Source organism: Strix aluco, chromosome Z (genome assembly GCF_031877795.1).
Source record: "Strix aluco isolate bStrAlu1 chromosome Z, bStrAlu1.hap1, whole genome shotgun sequence".
Taxonomy (NCBI): domain Eukaryota; kingdom Metazoa; phylum Chordata; class Aves; order Strigiformes; family Strigidae; genus Strix; species Strix aluco.
The window spans coordinates 63,666,775-63,682,123 of record NC_133971.1 but is presented as its reverse complement, the minus strand read 5'-3'; the positions used below and the strand labels follow the sequence as shown (position 1 = coordinate 63,682,123).

At 37.7% G+C, this 15,349-nt stretch overlaps 1 protein-coding gene across 1 annotated transcript in view; it reads right to left on the bottom strand.

Annotated features, from left to right (window-relative positions):
• MEGF10 (multiple EGF like domains 10) overlaps window positions 1-15,349 on the bottom strand; it is a 108,132-nt gene that overhangs the window by 29,828 nt on the left and 62,955 nt on the right. Inside the window, exons 9-13 of the mRNA XM_074812945.1 lie at window positions 14,062-14,274; window positions 8,045-8,219; window positions 7,173-7,293; window positions 4,659-4,822; window positions 2,252-2,354 (exon numbers count right to left, since the gene is read on the bottom strand). Of these exons, the coding sequence (XP_074669046.1) occupies window positions 2,252-2,354; window positions 4,659-4,822; window positions 7,173-7,293; window positions 8,045-8,219; window positions 14,062-14,274 (776 nt within the window). The remainder of the gene's footprint in view (window positions 1-2,251; window positions 2,355-4,658; window positions 4,823-7,172; window positions 7,294-8,044; window positions 8,220-14,061; window positions 14,275-15,349) is intronic.

Sequence of the window (15,349 nt, the reverse complement as noted above, 5' to 3'; positions counted from 1 at the left end):
GCAAAAATATCCTTTTCAATACCTGAGTTCAGGCACAGTCAAGGTTTGTGATATGCTTTGCCATACTCCAGGTTAGTTATATCACACTGACTAGGTAATTTTTATAACCTGTTATAAAAAGTTGCTAGATTTTTAGTATAGCCTTTCAAAACTACTTACTTTAATCTGGCTTCGTTCATTTACATTCTTTTGGTCTCTGATGATTTATCCCTGTTTTAGAAAACTCATAAGATGTATTTTGAGCAGTATATCTGGAACTTGCGAACTGCCTACACCAGGTTGCTGCAATGTTCACATATTTTTAATGTGGGTATTTTTTGCTTAGTACATTTATTAATTTAAGAAATTATATTTTGAGCAGATCCAAATACAAGTTTGAGAAAGTGTCCAAACACACACACCAGACACACACACATACAACTCCCTGAAATTACCACCCCCCGCCACACACACACAATTCCCTAAAACTACCTGAACAGTCAAAGGCCATGAACATAAAATGAACACAAAACCAAAGTAGTGTCTCACAAAGTAGATGGCATAATGCTAACAATATTTTTTCAAAAGTCACTCAAATAACTTTTATTATTTTTGCACTCTTGTGGTAGTCATTTCCCAGAGGTATCTGAGTGGCTGATGGTAAGTCACACGGCAGCTTGTGAGAAGAGAACAAAACCAACAAACTCCCAGCTCAGTGAGGTGAGCGCTGGCTCTGCAAGCCTTTCCTTTACACTGTTGTCAACAGGGATACCCAACAGTGAGACAGGCCTTCTCAAAGAAATTGGCAGAAGCTTGATACACAGACAGATTGCACAAATATTAAATGGGTCTGGTCTTCCAAAGCAAAGCAGGAGCCCTTCCTGCCCACATCTGTAACCCCTAGAGATTTCCACTTCCTACCCTATAATTATAAAAGTCATGTTCACCTGAACAGAAAGTAGAAAAAGCACCAGATAAGCTGTAATCAGCTGCAACTAACCAACCTGAACTGCAGACACAGAATATTATGTACTTTGAACAAAATCCCTGTGATCCATCTACAGAGCTAGGAAAAAAAAAAAAAAGCATATAAAAGTCAGTTTGGGAAAAAACTCAGTAAAGACTCTGATGAAGTCGTAAGCTCTACATTAACTTTTGTGAGCACAATGATTTGCTAAACTGGTCAAATAAATGACCTGCTGCAGATTTCTCACCTTCACCTACTATGTCTGGAAACACCAGAGAAAAAAGAAGACATATCATGAACCTGCAAGTCAATTAGGAAAAATAGTAACTTACAAATGACTGAGTAGATAATAAAAAATACTAGGTTATCTCTGAAATCACAAAAAAAAAAAAAACTCTTTTTTTTTTTTACAGCAGAAACATGTTTTGTTCATTTAAGGTGTGTTTTTCATGTTGACTTCTCACTACTAAATGGAAGGAGTCTATACTGAGGGGTGACATGAAATCTGACCCTTGCAACACTACTGTATCACTGTGAGACACAAAGTCCAGAACACTCCATGAAGGGCAAACCTACAGTGTCAATTAATCCTTACTGAAGATGGAAGACTTTTTCCCAACACTTACAGCTTAGAAATCTACGTGAGAACTAAAACTACCTCCTAGAGATAAAGGGAACATTTCATGATAGCTTGCCCTTCTTCATAGTTTCACCATGTTTTCAAAAAATCTTGCTTTCCACAAGCAAGAGTGTGCAACAACAGCATCAAACACAAATTTTAATGAATAATTAAATATATATAGTTCTTAAAACCACAATGAAAGTGCTGGAGAGACTTTGTGAAAAAAGTGCAACAATTTTCATACAGAACAAAGTATGTGCAGACATATGTAATTTTTTCAAAACTTTAAGAAACTCAAATGGCAGCACAACTTCTGCACAATTTATCCTCTTTTCAGCTGCCTGAGCAAAGCATTCTGAGTTCCTGGATGTGATGCTTTACCTACCAAAGCTGCCAGCAAAGCTCTGAATATCTACAGTTATTCACCACTTTCATAAAGAAATCATACTGTGAAGGCACCCTCGTTTTAAAATTTCCCCTTCTATTCCCAGTTTTCTGTGAATCCCATGCTCAACGCAGTTTCCACACCTGTGAATCACAGAGGAGACACAGCAGCCACAGAACTGGCCCTTTTCTCCTTCCAACCCCACGTATTCCTCCTCTACCCACAAAACCAAAAGGCAAGACCAAGTCCCACCATAGCAAAAACTCTTCATTGTCCTTCATGACAGTCTGTTTTGTACCTGACCATCCTGGTAGACAGCGACAGTAACCCGTGGTGGGATGACAACCATCTGCATGGCTGCAGTCACAGCGTTCAGCACAATCCATACCATAAGTGCCGTCCTGTGGCAACAAAGAAAAACAACCCAGAGATGATGACAACTGAGAATTAGAAAAGAACAAGTTCTGGTCAGTCCTCAAAAAGCAACCACATATCTCCCCTGAATCCATAATCTGCTTCCTTAATATAAAATGCTTCTGGCTTTTGGAACATTTTAGCATCCTACATTTTAATTCTTTCACTGCAGAGGGGAGACAAAGAATTAATTACATTATCTTGAAAAATCCCAGACTAATGGAGCTGGAGATGGTGACCTACACTATCAGAAGCTGCAGTGAAAGCTTTCTTGTACTGTCCCTCTAATTTCCCTTACAACTGAGCTCCTACTCCAGGACCTGGAGGTTCCTTGATGGGAAAGCAATTCAGCCTCCTTTCTGTCTCAGATCTTGAGCTTTCTATGTATTGCTCAAAAAGGATACCACATAAAGCCACAATTCCTTAAAAAAAAAAGTAGTAAAATGTTAGATTAAAATGTATCTTCAGTGTGAAGTTTATTGTATGAAGTCCAAACTTCAGTCAAATCTTGAGAAACAATCTGGGCAGTGTACTAATTTTCTGAATTTATTGAAACAAATTGAAATACATGGATTTAAATAAACTCTCTGCTCAAACAAGAAAAACATTCAGACAACACTGAACACATTTGAAGGAGTTTTCTGTTTATTCTCCTGTTCTGGCATTTTCAGGCAGAATATGCATTTGAAATATGTAAACACTTATGGACATCATTTGACACAGAGAGAAAGGGAGAGCAAGACAATGAACATAGGCATGGTAAATTATCTGATATAGAAATGCTTTTAAGCATTATTTTGCTAAATCTGGAACAGTGAAGTAAATGCCATGAAACAATACCTATCTTTTTTAATGTCAGTTTTGGAAGAGCTAATGGAGCTTGGGATATCTCATCATCCTTCAGAATCAGACACTAAGTGATAAACAAAGCTGCTTTAGAAAGAAAAAAAAAATAGTCTTCTGATGGAGATGCGTTGTTGGAAACACTACATAAACGTGCACAGATGGTACCCTAATCAGCTTACCAGAATACTTTAGAATCTGCTTTCCACTTCACCCACTATGTCAGTGTATGCTATACCTCATCTTAAAACCAAAAACAACCCCAAAAAAATTACTCGAGTATTCTGAGAGCAGCTCAACAGAAAAAAATCTCATTCAAAACAGAGGTGTGGTTTCCAGTCTTACATTGTAGTTCAGCTACTCCTATCATGTTATGGCTCAGCAGAACTAGTCCAAACTGACAGAGGCTTGAATGCTGTATGGGAAGGCAACTGACAAGGTTTATGTTCAGTTCAGGTGATTCTTTACAGTTGCATTAAACCAACAACCTGCTATGTAGATAGTATTGCAGAAGTGAAGAAAAGAAAGTGGAGCAGAAAAGTTGAGCAGAGAGTTGTTTATTAAAAAAATGAAGTTTGTTAAAAATTTCCCAGAAAATTGAAGTCCATCATTGGAAAAGATGGACTCTGGAAAACCCATCTTTTCATAAAATATTTCTTTTTTTTTGTATGAAACGTAATTGAAACCAAGCATAATAAAACCAAACATAATAAAACAAATCAGGTTTGAATTTTAGAATTTTAAAAATTTTGGAATTATATATTTTTATAGCTTCCCCAAACTACAGATTACAAAGTGGAACAGAATTGAGGGGAAGCGTGCCTTTGTCAACACAATGATTTCTAATTTTGGATTTCTCAAAGTTTGGGAGATAGGGGAAGTCAGACCCCAACAGAAAGGCAAAAACCTGTCATGGGACCGGGTAGTAAGAGTGTCTTCTCCTGTCTGACTGAGGAGGAATGAAAGTTCTTCATTCATACTGTACCATAGATATAAGCTAATTTAATTAAAATTACATTGTCTGATGTGGAATATATTTTTGGTACCTTTTTTCTCTCCTCATTTCCACTTAAATAAGTTTAACAGAAGCAGTTTGGATAGCATTTGATGCTATCCAAAGTGAAAAATTTCATTCTGTGTTTTTCAACAAATTCTAAAGGAGCTGGTGAAAAGTTTGATGTCCAGTTTTAAAGTGGGAAAGCAGAAAAAGCGTTCATCTGTGCATCTTCATTTTCTGTAGTCACTTTTTGTGTACTTTGGTGTGCTGCACAGTAGAGTTTTTCCAGAATTGTTAGTGCACATCCCAGGTCTTGAACCCAATTGTATATGGGCTACCAGGTGCAGTGCTCCTTAGTAACTTATCCCCATGAATTCAGAAGAATGACACAGGTGCCCCTGCCCAGCATTATCCTACAGTGCAAAATTCAGTGAAATTTAAATTAAACTACCTGGCAAGGGAGTTCACATTTTTCTCCTCTCCAGCCCGGGGCACAGGTACAGGTTCCATCCAGAGCATTGCAAGCCCCTCCGTTAAGACACTGGCAAGTTAAGTTACAGCCAAGTCCCCAGGTACCACTGGGACAATTTATTGAGCAATCTACACCATGCCAACCTACCAAAAACAAGAATTAAAGTGACAAATTAATCAGGCTTTCCCCCATTCCTCTCTGAGGACATACTTCCCTCTGCCTACCATGTGGCATCTCTCAAAGATGTGCAATACCAGGGTAACGTTAAATGAAGGCTAGTATCAGCAGTTTCAGCTGAGAACTTGCCCAGGTTTGAACAAAGGTGCTCAAGAGCACCTTGTAACATCTGTGCCCAGCACACATTTGCAGATGGGTGCCAATATATAAAAGTTTTTGATGGGAGATCTGAAATGAAAACAGCGAGACACCTTGAAATTTCACTGAGAAACACTACACTGTACTGAAAGTTTTAAGCTATAGCCTGAAAAAAATTAGAAATGTTTTCTCTGCTGCCTTCATAATTCCTCCACGAGTGTTCAATACAGACAGTTCTGCAAAATGGTTTTAACAAAAATCTTAGACACAAAAAAAAGAGAAAACATAAAAGTAGTGCATAAGTTGGATTTCTCCAAGGATACACACAAGACCTTTTAGATGATTTCTGTACTTCTCTCCAAATACAAAACAGAATATAATGGAAAATTATCCTGAAATGCAGGATTCAGCACTGATTATGCCTGATAGCAATGATTCGCAGACTGCACACTGGATGGATAGAAAAGTAAATAGATTTTTAAAAATGTGATCATCTATTGGATACAAGAGAAATAGCACGGGCCAGTCATATGTTATCATCAGCAATGACATAAGCCAAGTTTCTAATTCTGTACCTTGTTTACAGTAAGCAAAGGGAAAAAGAGTTTTGCACTGAGCCTAATCAATAGACTATGCAAAACACATATACTGAAATTAAGTTACCTCATGCCCTGGATTGATAACTTCGAATGTAGGGGTCATTTCAGGAAAAAGAAGCTATACTACACTAGGTAGAAAATTGAGACACATTCTCTCAAGTGTCTTTCCAGGATTTATAAATTTCCTTAATTTATGTGACAAGTTTAGTTTAATTTCACCATTTGTTGTCCTTTTTCATGATAGTATGACTAAAACTGCATGATGCACAAGAAGATAGGATTATGCATGGCTCAAGGAATAGTTTTTCTCCTCAAAACCTAGCTACTTAGCAGTAGCTACTTAGCTACTTTAACAGAGTTAAATCAGCTCCACTGTCTGTGGCAAGAGTAGAAGCTGGAAACTCTCCACATCTGCTACATGACCAATTTAATTGTATCAGTCCCCGACAAATTTAGTTGCTATTTGTCTAGGTAATTCTAACACTTCTCCCTCATTCTCAACCTTTGTGTATTTTTAGAAAAACATTTTTAGATGGGGGAGTCTGCAACGTAGGCTGGGCACAGGATTTGCTGGGGAGCATTCAGCAGCCTGCCTTTCTCTTCCCAGCAATCCAGCATCACAGCTGAGGGATGCTGGACTTTAAATCCTTCCTCACAGCAGAAGTGAAAAAGAGAACAGGTGTATTGCAAGAGTGGATGTTTAAGTGGAGTTTAGTAGCATATTTTGGGTTGAACAGGAACACCACACAGACCTGTACCTTTATATGGGAAAAGATCTCTGCAGAATCAGTGCTGGAGGATGTCTGAGATATCTGTTCCAGCCAAAGGCATATGCTACTGGGAGATGGAGAGGTGGGCAGGCACATACAGTTTTCAGTAAAGATACACTGACCATCAAAATTACTGTTTGGAGGAGAGAGCCAGGCAGAGTGGTCAAGGAGCGTGAATCCACTCACACTAATACTGTGAGATTCAGAAAGTTTCTTGTGGAAGCAGGGAACTAGCAGGAAGTATAGCGCACAGGTTGGAAGGGTGTTAGGCAAGGTTTGTCAGAGAATTGCTGAGGAAAACATCATTGGAATAGAAAAAATTGCCAGTAAATATCAACATCAATTCTAAACTGTCAGGAAGAAGGCTGTGTCTCTGTGATGCTGAGAGGGACAAGGGTGGCAGCCAGAGGTGGTGCTCAGCCAGGCTGAGGGGGAAAAGGGCTAAGTAGGACTAGGAAGGCTGACATCGGATAAATGGCATATCAGTAGTTCTTCTTAGCAGACCACAGCACTGCCACAAGAGACAAGTGGTGGCCCATCTCAGGGTAGACACTAGTAATTCACCCAGCCACCGTTTTCAGCCCACTGAGAACTGTGTTGAGGAAACATGAACACAAGGTTTGCACATTCTTCTCTGAGCAGATGTTTTCCTAGTTTTCACCTTCCAGAGCAGCAGAAACATAGTCTCAAGCGATACAGCCTTTAAGGTGGTCAGCTTTTTATTATGTTTCTTTCTTCTTCTCCACTTCAAAAATTCAGTTTCATTTCATGATTACAGAAAAAGAAAATTAATTTGAAGAGACACTTACCTGCTTTGCAGGCACAAGAACCATCTACGGGTGAGCAGATGGCTTCATTTTTGCAGTTGCACACAGAAGAACAGTTTACTCCGTATGTCCCCGGAAGACAAGGGGTACCACAAGCAGCACCCTGAATTAATACAAAAAGAGAATCTAAAAACGATTTGAGGAATTTCAGACAATACAACTAATAAATAACCTGAACTGACTCAGGTGCTACAAAAGCCAGAAAACATACAGCCCATGACTGTCTTAGGCTGTCACTAAATTATCCTGAATTTAGGGGAGAGACAGTATGTTCACTAATAAAGAGCCCTTTTTGAAACCAAAACACAGTAAGACAGAGTTTAACATAAAATAATGTGGATATGAAAATATTTTTACAAATTAATTTGGCTGAAGTTTTCACAGTTATTATTCTTAGAAGAACAGTCATACTGTAAAATGTTTTCTATGTTAGATTAGCATTCAATGCACAGGTACCAGAAAACATGTGTAAAAGCTGCAGAATAATCTGTCCTGAACTGTAAAAACAAATTCTAGTTTTTCTGGATGGAGCATGAGGAATTGGTGCAACAAGATAATGACTAAAACCTATCATTCCTCCCTTTATTTACACCTCAACAGCACACCCTTATTCTTATGATGTCTTATAAAGTAACTAACTTTTCTTTCTTAAAATGGCTTCATTTCAGCACTGAGAACCAATCACAAATTTTGCCTTTTCAGGTTCTTATCTTATAATACATCCAGTGGTACCTAAATATGCTTACACCTCTTTTACTGTGGAGGAGAAAGGACACTCTGTCATCTTGAAGAATTTGGCACCTAACTAAAGGCAGTGGAGTTGAAAATGGACTGTGAAAGTGAGACTTATTTACCTTAAATCCAGGGGCACAGGTGCATTTTCCAGTCACACTATCACAGTCAGCACCATTTTGGCAGCTGCAGATCTGCTGACATGACTTGCCGTAGAATCCCGGGGAACACGTCTCATTGCAGTAGAGTCCAGACCAGCCGGGCTTGCAGGAGCATTCCCCAGACATAGGGTGACAGCTGCCAGGAGGGTATGAAAGGACAAAATAATTCAGGACTAAATGGGACATCAATTTTTTTTTTTTTTCCCCAGAGAACAAAATGCTGTTATAGATAGGTTGTGTAAAGGATCTTGCATGCTATGCTTAGAGATGGTTTTACTTCCCAAACCACAAAGCAAAGGGTTCTTTATATGTATATATAAATGCATGCCAATTAAGATAAGAAATGTAACATCATACAGTGTATAGACATTTTGGAAGGACATGGAAAGAAAAGAAGAGGTATCATTTTTCTGTACCTAGTTGAAAATAAACCTATCTGAAACACAGTTTTTACCATAATATAGATACCCATGGTTACAAATATTAAGGTGATGAAACCATTAAATTCCCCAAAATGTATTGTTAGGTTTCCACTCCAAATATAATAGCATCGTTTTCATAACACTGCCCAAACTCAGCAGCATATTGTCTGAGAAATATGGTGCTTTGGTAAAATAGAGTGGCATCCAACACAAAATAATAACACAGCACCCAATGAGTAGCAAGCATGCTCTTTTCTTTAAATCTTTGGTTGAAAAGAGGACAACTGGCATCTTTCTGGGAATGATACACAATCATTTGCATTGGGCAGAAGACAGATATACCATCAGACTAGTGACCTTTTGGAGAGTAGTGACCTTTTGGCCTGTGTTGGCCATACCTGGTGGCATACCAGACCAGCTGTCCCTACCTGGAACAGCAGTTTCCTTGAAGGGCCAGTCAGACAGCTGTTGCCTGCTAACAAATGGACATCATCTGCTGTTCAAAGATATATGTGCTGGAAAAGTGGACACAATGGGGTACTCTGTAGCACTCTGGCAGACAAAGCACTTGCTTAATTCTCACCAAAGGAAAGCCTTAATACCTAAATCCCATATATTTACAATGGGAAGACTGTTTAAAGATACTTGTCCACCACTGATTGAAGTGAAGTTTGTTTAAGTGTGCTGGGAAAAAAATGCCTTTGTCCAGATGCATTAAATGACCCATGTCAAGAGCCTGATTTTGCAAGATTTTCTGACTCCTTGTCTGGGGGTGTTACTGAAACTGAGTATTTTTCTGACTACTTGAAAGTTTGAAAAAATTCCTACTGCACTTTTAGGTGCTATAACATAAGTAACAACAATATTCTCTGAAAAAGTTGCAACATAAAAAGGGAATGCAATTTTAGTTGCAACTGTTCTTGGACTCAAGGACTACTCTTGTCAAACTAAGAGTCATATTGCTGAATGCAACCAACTGACAACATACTGCTGATCAAGGAAAGTATGAATTATAAAGGCTAGATTCTGCTTTCTATATATTATTGCATACACTATGACATCATAAGAATTTGGGGGTCTTGAAGATACTAAAATCTCTTTGACAGTATTAAGCTGGTTTACATAAAGTGAGAGGAAAGGTCTTTTCAAAAGATATATGCAGAAATGGTTCAAAAGTCATGGTGTTCATAGTCGATGGTCGTGGCTATTTGTTCAGTTATAAGTGTACCTGCCATGAAATAAGTAAAATGGAACTATTCCCATATAAAATACATGCAAAATTACGAAAACACATGATGCAGCAAGATAATCAGATTTGTCCCCTATTCCTAATTCCTTGTAGGCACCCAGTGGCATTTTGTATTCAATCACCATGTTTTTTATCACTGGAAGAATACAGGGCAGGGAATAGGAAAAGATTTTCAATCCACAACTGAATAGTCATTAGGATATGAATTAGAATATATTTATAACATAAAATTAGTACCACTGTCATTTTAAGACATAAATCCCAGTGTTGTTTGTTACTGTTTTTTTTTTTCCTTTCAAGAGAGAGGGAGACCACCACTGGGTATGAAGCAGAGGCATTGATATTCTTGTGCCCCCCAGTGAGTGTTACTAAGGCATTCTTGCACATATATTGATTGACATCAAAATTACTATCCTGTAATTTGTAATGAGATGTAGGAAGCTAGAGCACTTCTGAAGCTTTTTGATGGGTTCTCATGCAGTTATCCTAATTGGCAGTAAGATTTAAATATTAAGATAGGGAAATAAAGAGATGTTGAGAGATACTGCCAGTATCCACTTTTATTCCTGGCCTTTTGTTCATACTTTTTGGAAGTACAACCCTACTCTGTACAGAGACAAAAAAAAAATACTTGTGGGCAGTTGATGTCATACATTTGAAGGACTTAAATGAACTTAATGTTTTTCATATGATTTATAAAGGTGCTTCACTATTACAATATCCAACTAAATTCAGTAGCACCCTATGCAATATAAAATTTCCACAAAAACTCTTGCACATGTACATACAAGTCCATTAGAAAAATACAAAATTGCAAAATGCCCTAATCTTGACTTTAGAAACACACCCAGACTATATGAACTAAGCATTTACCACACCATAAAATTCCACTCAACCCTATATATGTATCTCAGACAAGCATGAGACAAAAGAAACCCCATTAGAGCTCATGTCATGAATATACCTCTAATTCCAGCCTGAACTATACCAAATTAGTTGGTGATACACAATGATCCCAGATGATCTTACCTACAGGTGTGAAGCAGTGGTAGATCACCAGAAAGAGCTTACAAGAAAAAAAAAAAAAAACAGGGACATCTCAAATTTAGGTTGGAGATCAACCTGAAACCAGTGCATATGCTGTAACACAGGTGTAACAAATATCCTTGGAGCTAAATATGCAGCTAGAGTCTGCCCTTTTTACATCTTCTGAATGATCATCAGGTGTCACTTTAGTAAAGTCATGACAAAACCCAGTCTAAAAAACAAAATGACAATGCTGACAAAGGCAGATCAAGGTCTTTTTCGCTCATTCCTGCAAACTGGATTTTCAGAATGAGACTTTCTGTAAGCCCCACAAACTGTGGATGGCGGGGACACATGGATCTGCTCACAGCACTGCTGATGTACATACTGGACATAGTATACATAAAACTGAGGAAGCATGTTTTATGTGGTCTTAGTCTCAGCCAGCTAGCGCTCACTCTAGGGCTTTTTTTTTGCTATCAAGTAAAAAGGGAAAAATTGATAGTGTCACCTAGTCACAGAGAACAGAGGTCTCTGTCTGATTTGCACTCTAGCTCAAATCCTTTCATATATATCAAAAGATGCAATAGAGGAGAACCATTTGTGAAAAAGCTCTTGGCACAAGAGGGTTGTTACCTACTGCTGTCCTCTGAGCCGCTCAAAAAGAATAAAATGTCACAAGTATATCTATATCTAACCCTTTATGAAGCATTTAATAAAGGCTGCTGATACAACTAAGAACTTCAAGGATGGGCTTGCCTTTCATCTCCAGGAGGTGCCATCAAACAACAGTAGCAACAAAATCCCTCTATATTAGCTTACCCAAAATGCAAATTATGAATTATTGCCAAAGCTATTTTGATGCAATTTCCTCAATCACAAAACAGTAATAGAAATACATATACATTTTTGAACTCTGGTGTATCATAATGATTTTGTATCTTTAAATATTTGAAGAAAATGGCTAGACACATACTTGTATACTGCAACTTATGTACACATTTTACAGCACTATTTTTTGGTGTTAAGCATTTTTTAAACTAACTTTTAGTTCATTTCCATCTCTATGAATACTAAGAGTGTAAGAAATAACCTAGGGCTCTAAGTCCAACAGCTCCTCTTTGAGGATATCTAAACTAGTGGTCATACCCAGATGAAAAAAGCTTTTATGATGGAAGAAGTCCTAACAGAATCCTAGGCCTACAGACACACGAAGTGTATTTGAAGAAGGAATTGTACCCCCTTTTTTGTGCCCTGGGATGACTGGTTGTTACATTGCTGCTAAATGGGTTAGAGCTATGAAGAAGATCCTTTGGCTACAGGCAGTCCAAACAGTACTTGTGTTAGGCAAGTAAGGAATGAGGATATTCCCTGATGTGCTTAAAAAGTTGTCTCCTGGCTGACTGATATTTAGTGATAGATGAAGACAGCCAGACACAACTGGATTCTCAAAAGATTTTCAAAAGCATAAAGTGTCCGCAGGGAGCTTTGTCTTCTACACCGTTACTCAGATGCTCTTTGATTTCTGTTATTTGGTGGTCTTAATCAACTTCTAACCCAGGGCGAAGGAACCTATATATGAAAAATATACTTCTGTAGTCATGAAAATCTTTGTTTTCCTCACAGATCATTCTGCCCTTGCAAATATGCTCCCACACCTACGGGACTGTTAAACGCCTTTTGGTTTGTCATGCAGAGGGGAAAATGTTCAAAAAAAGACCAGCCGTATGCTGCTGTTTACATGTGAACATTTGTGATCTGATTTGACCACAAGCTGTCTTCCAGCAGTATAAATGAAGCAACAGCTGTGTTGAACATGAACCAGAAGTAATCCCTGTAATATCAGAAATACTATACACTGTAATGCGTTCCTGTCAAAAAAGGCTGCCGCAACAGTCTGCAGACAGATTTTTCAGAAAAGCCATAATTCATAATACAATAGTATTTGGTCTACTAGCATAATTTGAGAGACAGATAGGTCAGCATTATTGTGCCATTTATTCTTGAACGCATTGCACAAAGAATGAATTGCTTGATTTTTATGTCAAAAACTCTGCATTTTTTCAAAAGGCATTTCAAGTAAATGGCATAAACAGAAGTGCAAGCAGACAACTATAAAAGCATATGAATGGAAAGGGAGAAGAATTCAGTTTGCTGTCACAGGGTTTGTCAATGAAAGTTATGTTGAACAACTCAGACAATCCACAAAGTAATTTTTCATAGAGGCCTAACAATAGGTATTTCCACATATGTGCTTGAGTGCTTTAACATCACTGCTAAATTCTGACTAAAGGCTTTTGTTTTATCTACAAGGAAAAGTGTATCTTATATACAACACATCGCAGCATTCTACACAACAGTCAACACTTTCTGCAAATTTCTTTCACAGCTATTTTCAACAGCAAAAATTTAGATTATGCTCACAAACCTTACCTAAGGTACTGTGATTAGTAATTCAATTAAGTGTAACTGAACGTGTAAGTGAATGCACAATGACCAAAGTATTTCATCAGAAGAACTGTGTTTTGTAACAAGAGAAAGCTGTCCAGAATTGTTCTATAAATACATTGGCTTCCCTCAACTGACATGTGACATTCCTCCCTCACATCTGAAAGTTTGTCTCCAAATAGCTAGTTTTTAGATTTTCATAACAATATGCTGAAACACTGCAAAATCCACAAAGACACACAAAACTCAAAAAATAAGATTCATTACCGCCTGAATAAGGAGACATGGTAAAAGGTAAGCCAATTGGAAACTATTTTCACTTGATTTCCAGGGATCAGATTTTACTTGCCTTCTAGAAAAATCATTTAAATGACAAAAAAAATGTATTTTTGAAACCTAGATTTACAACTGGCAAGGCTTCAGAAATTTTTTTATTTGTCAATACAGTTCTCATCTACAGTACACCAGAATATGTGAGGGATGTGTGATGTATACTGACTGTATATGCTGAACAATATAATGATTTATTCATGTGGTAAATACAGATGAAGGTCACACTTTATCTTAACATTTATTTCATGGGTCAGAAGCCAAATACAGTGGTGAATATTAAGATCAAATATAGTTGCAAGCACTAAAATTCAGAAGCTCTTTCGGGTTGGTATTTTCTTTCTTGATATGGTTACACAATACCAAATACCCTTACAAGCCTTTAGCTTCTTCAGTTTGCATGAAAGTACTAGAAAAATCAGGAAATATTTATTATCAGATTATATTCAGATTTCTATGTTCTATACAGAAAAAGAAAACAGGCTAAAGGGTGTAAAGCCTACCTCCAGGTATTGGGCATGTGGCAGGGACACTTTTTATCACACTTGAGACCATAAATTCCCTCAGGGCAAAGCCTTGTTTCACAGTGCTCTCCAGTGTATCCTGGTTCACAGAGACAGGCACCACTAATATGGTAACATTTCCCCCTATTCATACACTTGCAGGTCTCAGCACACTGCACTCCATAAGTCCCCACTGGACACTCATCTTGGCATCTGTGAGAAAAACAAACAAACAAAAATTAGTTTTATTTCCCATAAACTACAGCTTTTGGACATTTAAGGGAAATATGGTTTATGAGGAATCTCTTATACTGGTCTAAAATGCCTCTTAAGTAGAGCAGAAATGTATATAACTTTATATTTAAAAGGGCCTGTCTCTCTGGTTACTTCTGCTGCTCAGCTGGACAGGCTTAGAAACACTGGCTCTGCAAATTCCTTTGGAAAAGGTGTCCCTTCTCTCCAGCAAAGGAGTCAACGTACATACACAGACCCTTGCACTTCGCATTCAGGAAGCAGAACAAAACTGAACACTCTTAAATCAGACTTGTAGTATGAAGGAATAAATTTTCCAAGTATTTTGTTTCAAAAGCCATCCATCTGTAACTTTGTAAAGTGATCTAGATTCCCCACTTAGCAACAGTGTGGATAGCCAGCAGACACCCACGTCCCTGCAGATGCTCATGTCAGGAAGTTCCCTGGCAATCACGCTCAGCAGTCTCTGACAAGAATATTTTCTAAATGTGTTTCCAAACACGTGATGTTTCCAGAACCTTTCTTTTCAGAACTTTGCTCTAAACCTATTTTTTTGTTGATTTTTGTCTTCAAAAATTCATAGGATCACATAGAAAAATCTTCAGGAACCTAAACCCCTTCTTCTCATCTGACTTTTCTAAGACATGAAAGTGAAAATTAATAAGACTTGACTTTAACCCATATGGGAGAGTAGCAATGATTTTTGTTGCTCCTTAAGGAAATATATCCTAATAAAGATACTTCTTCACCAAACTTTTCCTCTTTCATTCACAGAGCTTTTAGAAGATAGCTACTTTATGTAACAGTCTTATTTCCCTAATGTTTTACATATGAAAGATGTTATTTAACCTAAAGATCAGACTGTATGTTTAGCTGTCCAGCCTGACTACTAAAAGACAACTTTCAGTATTCTGCTTCTAAAACTTGCAACTCATTTACTAATGAGTTTCCAGATAGCAATTTCATTTGGTGATGTATTTAAGAGTTACAATATGAGTTTGATGTTTTCAGCTCTAATTTCTCTGTGGTTTACAAA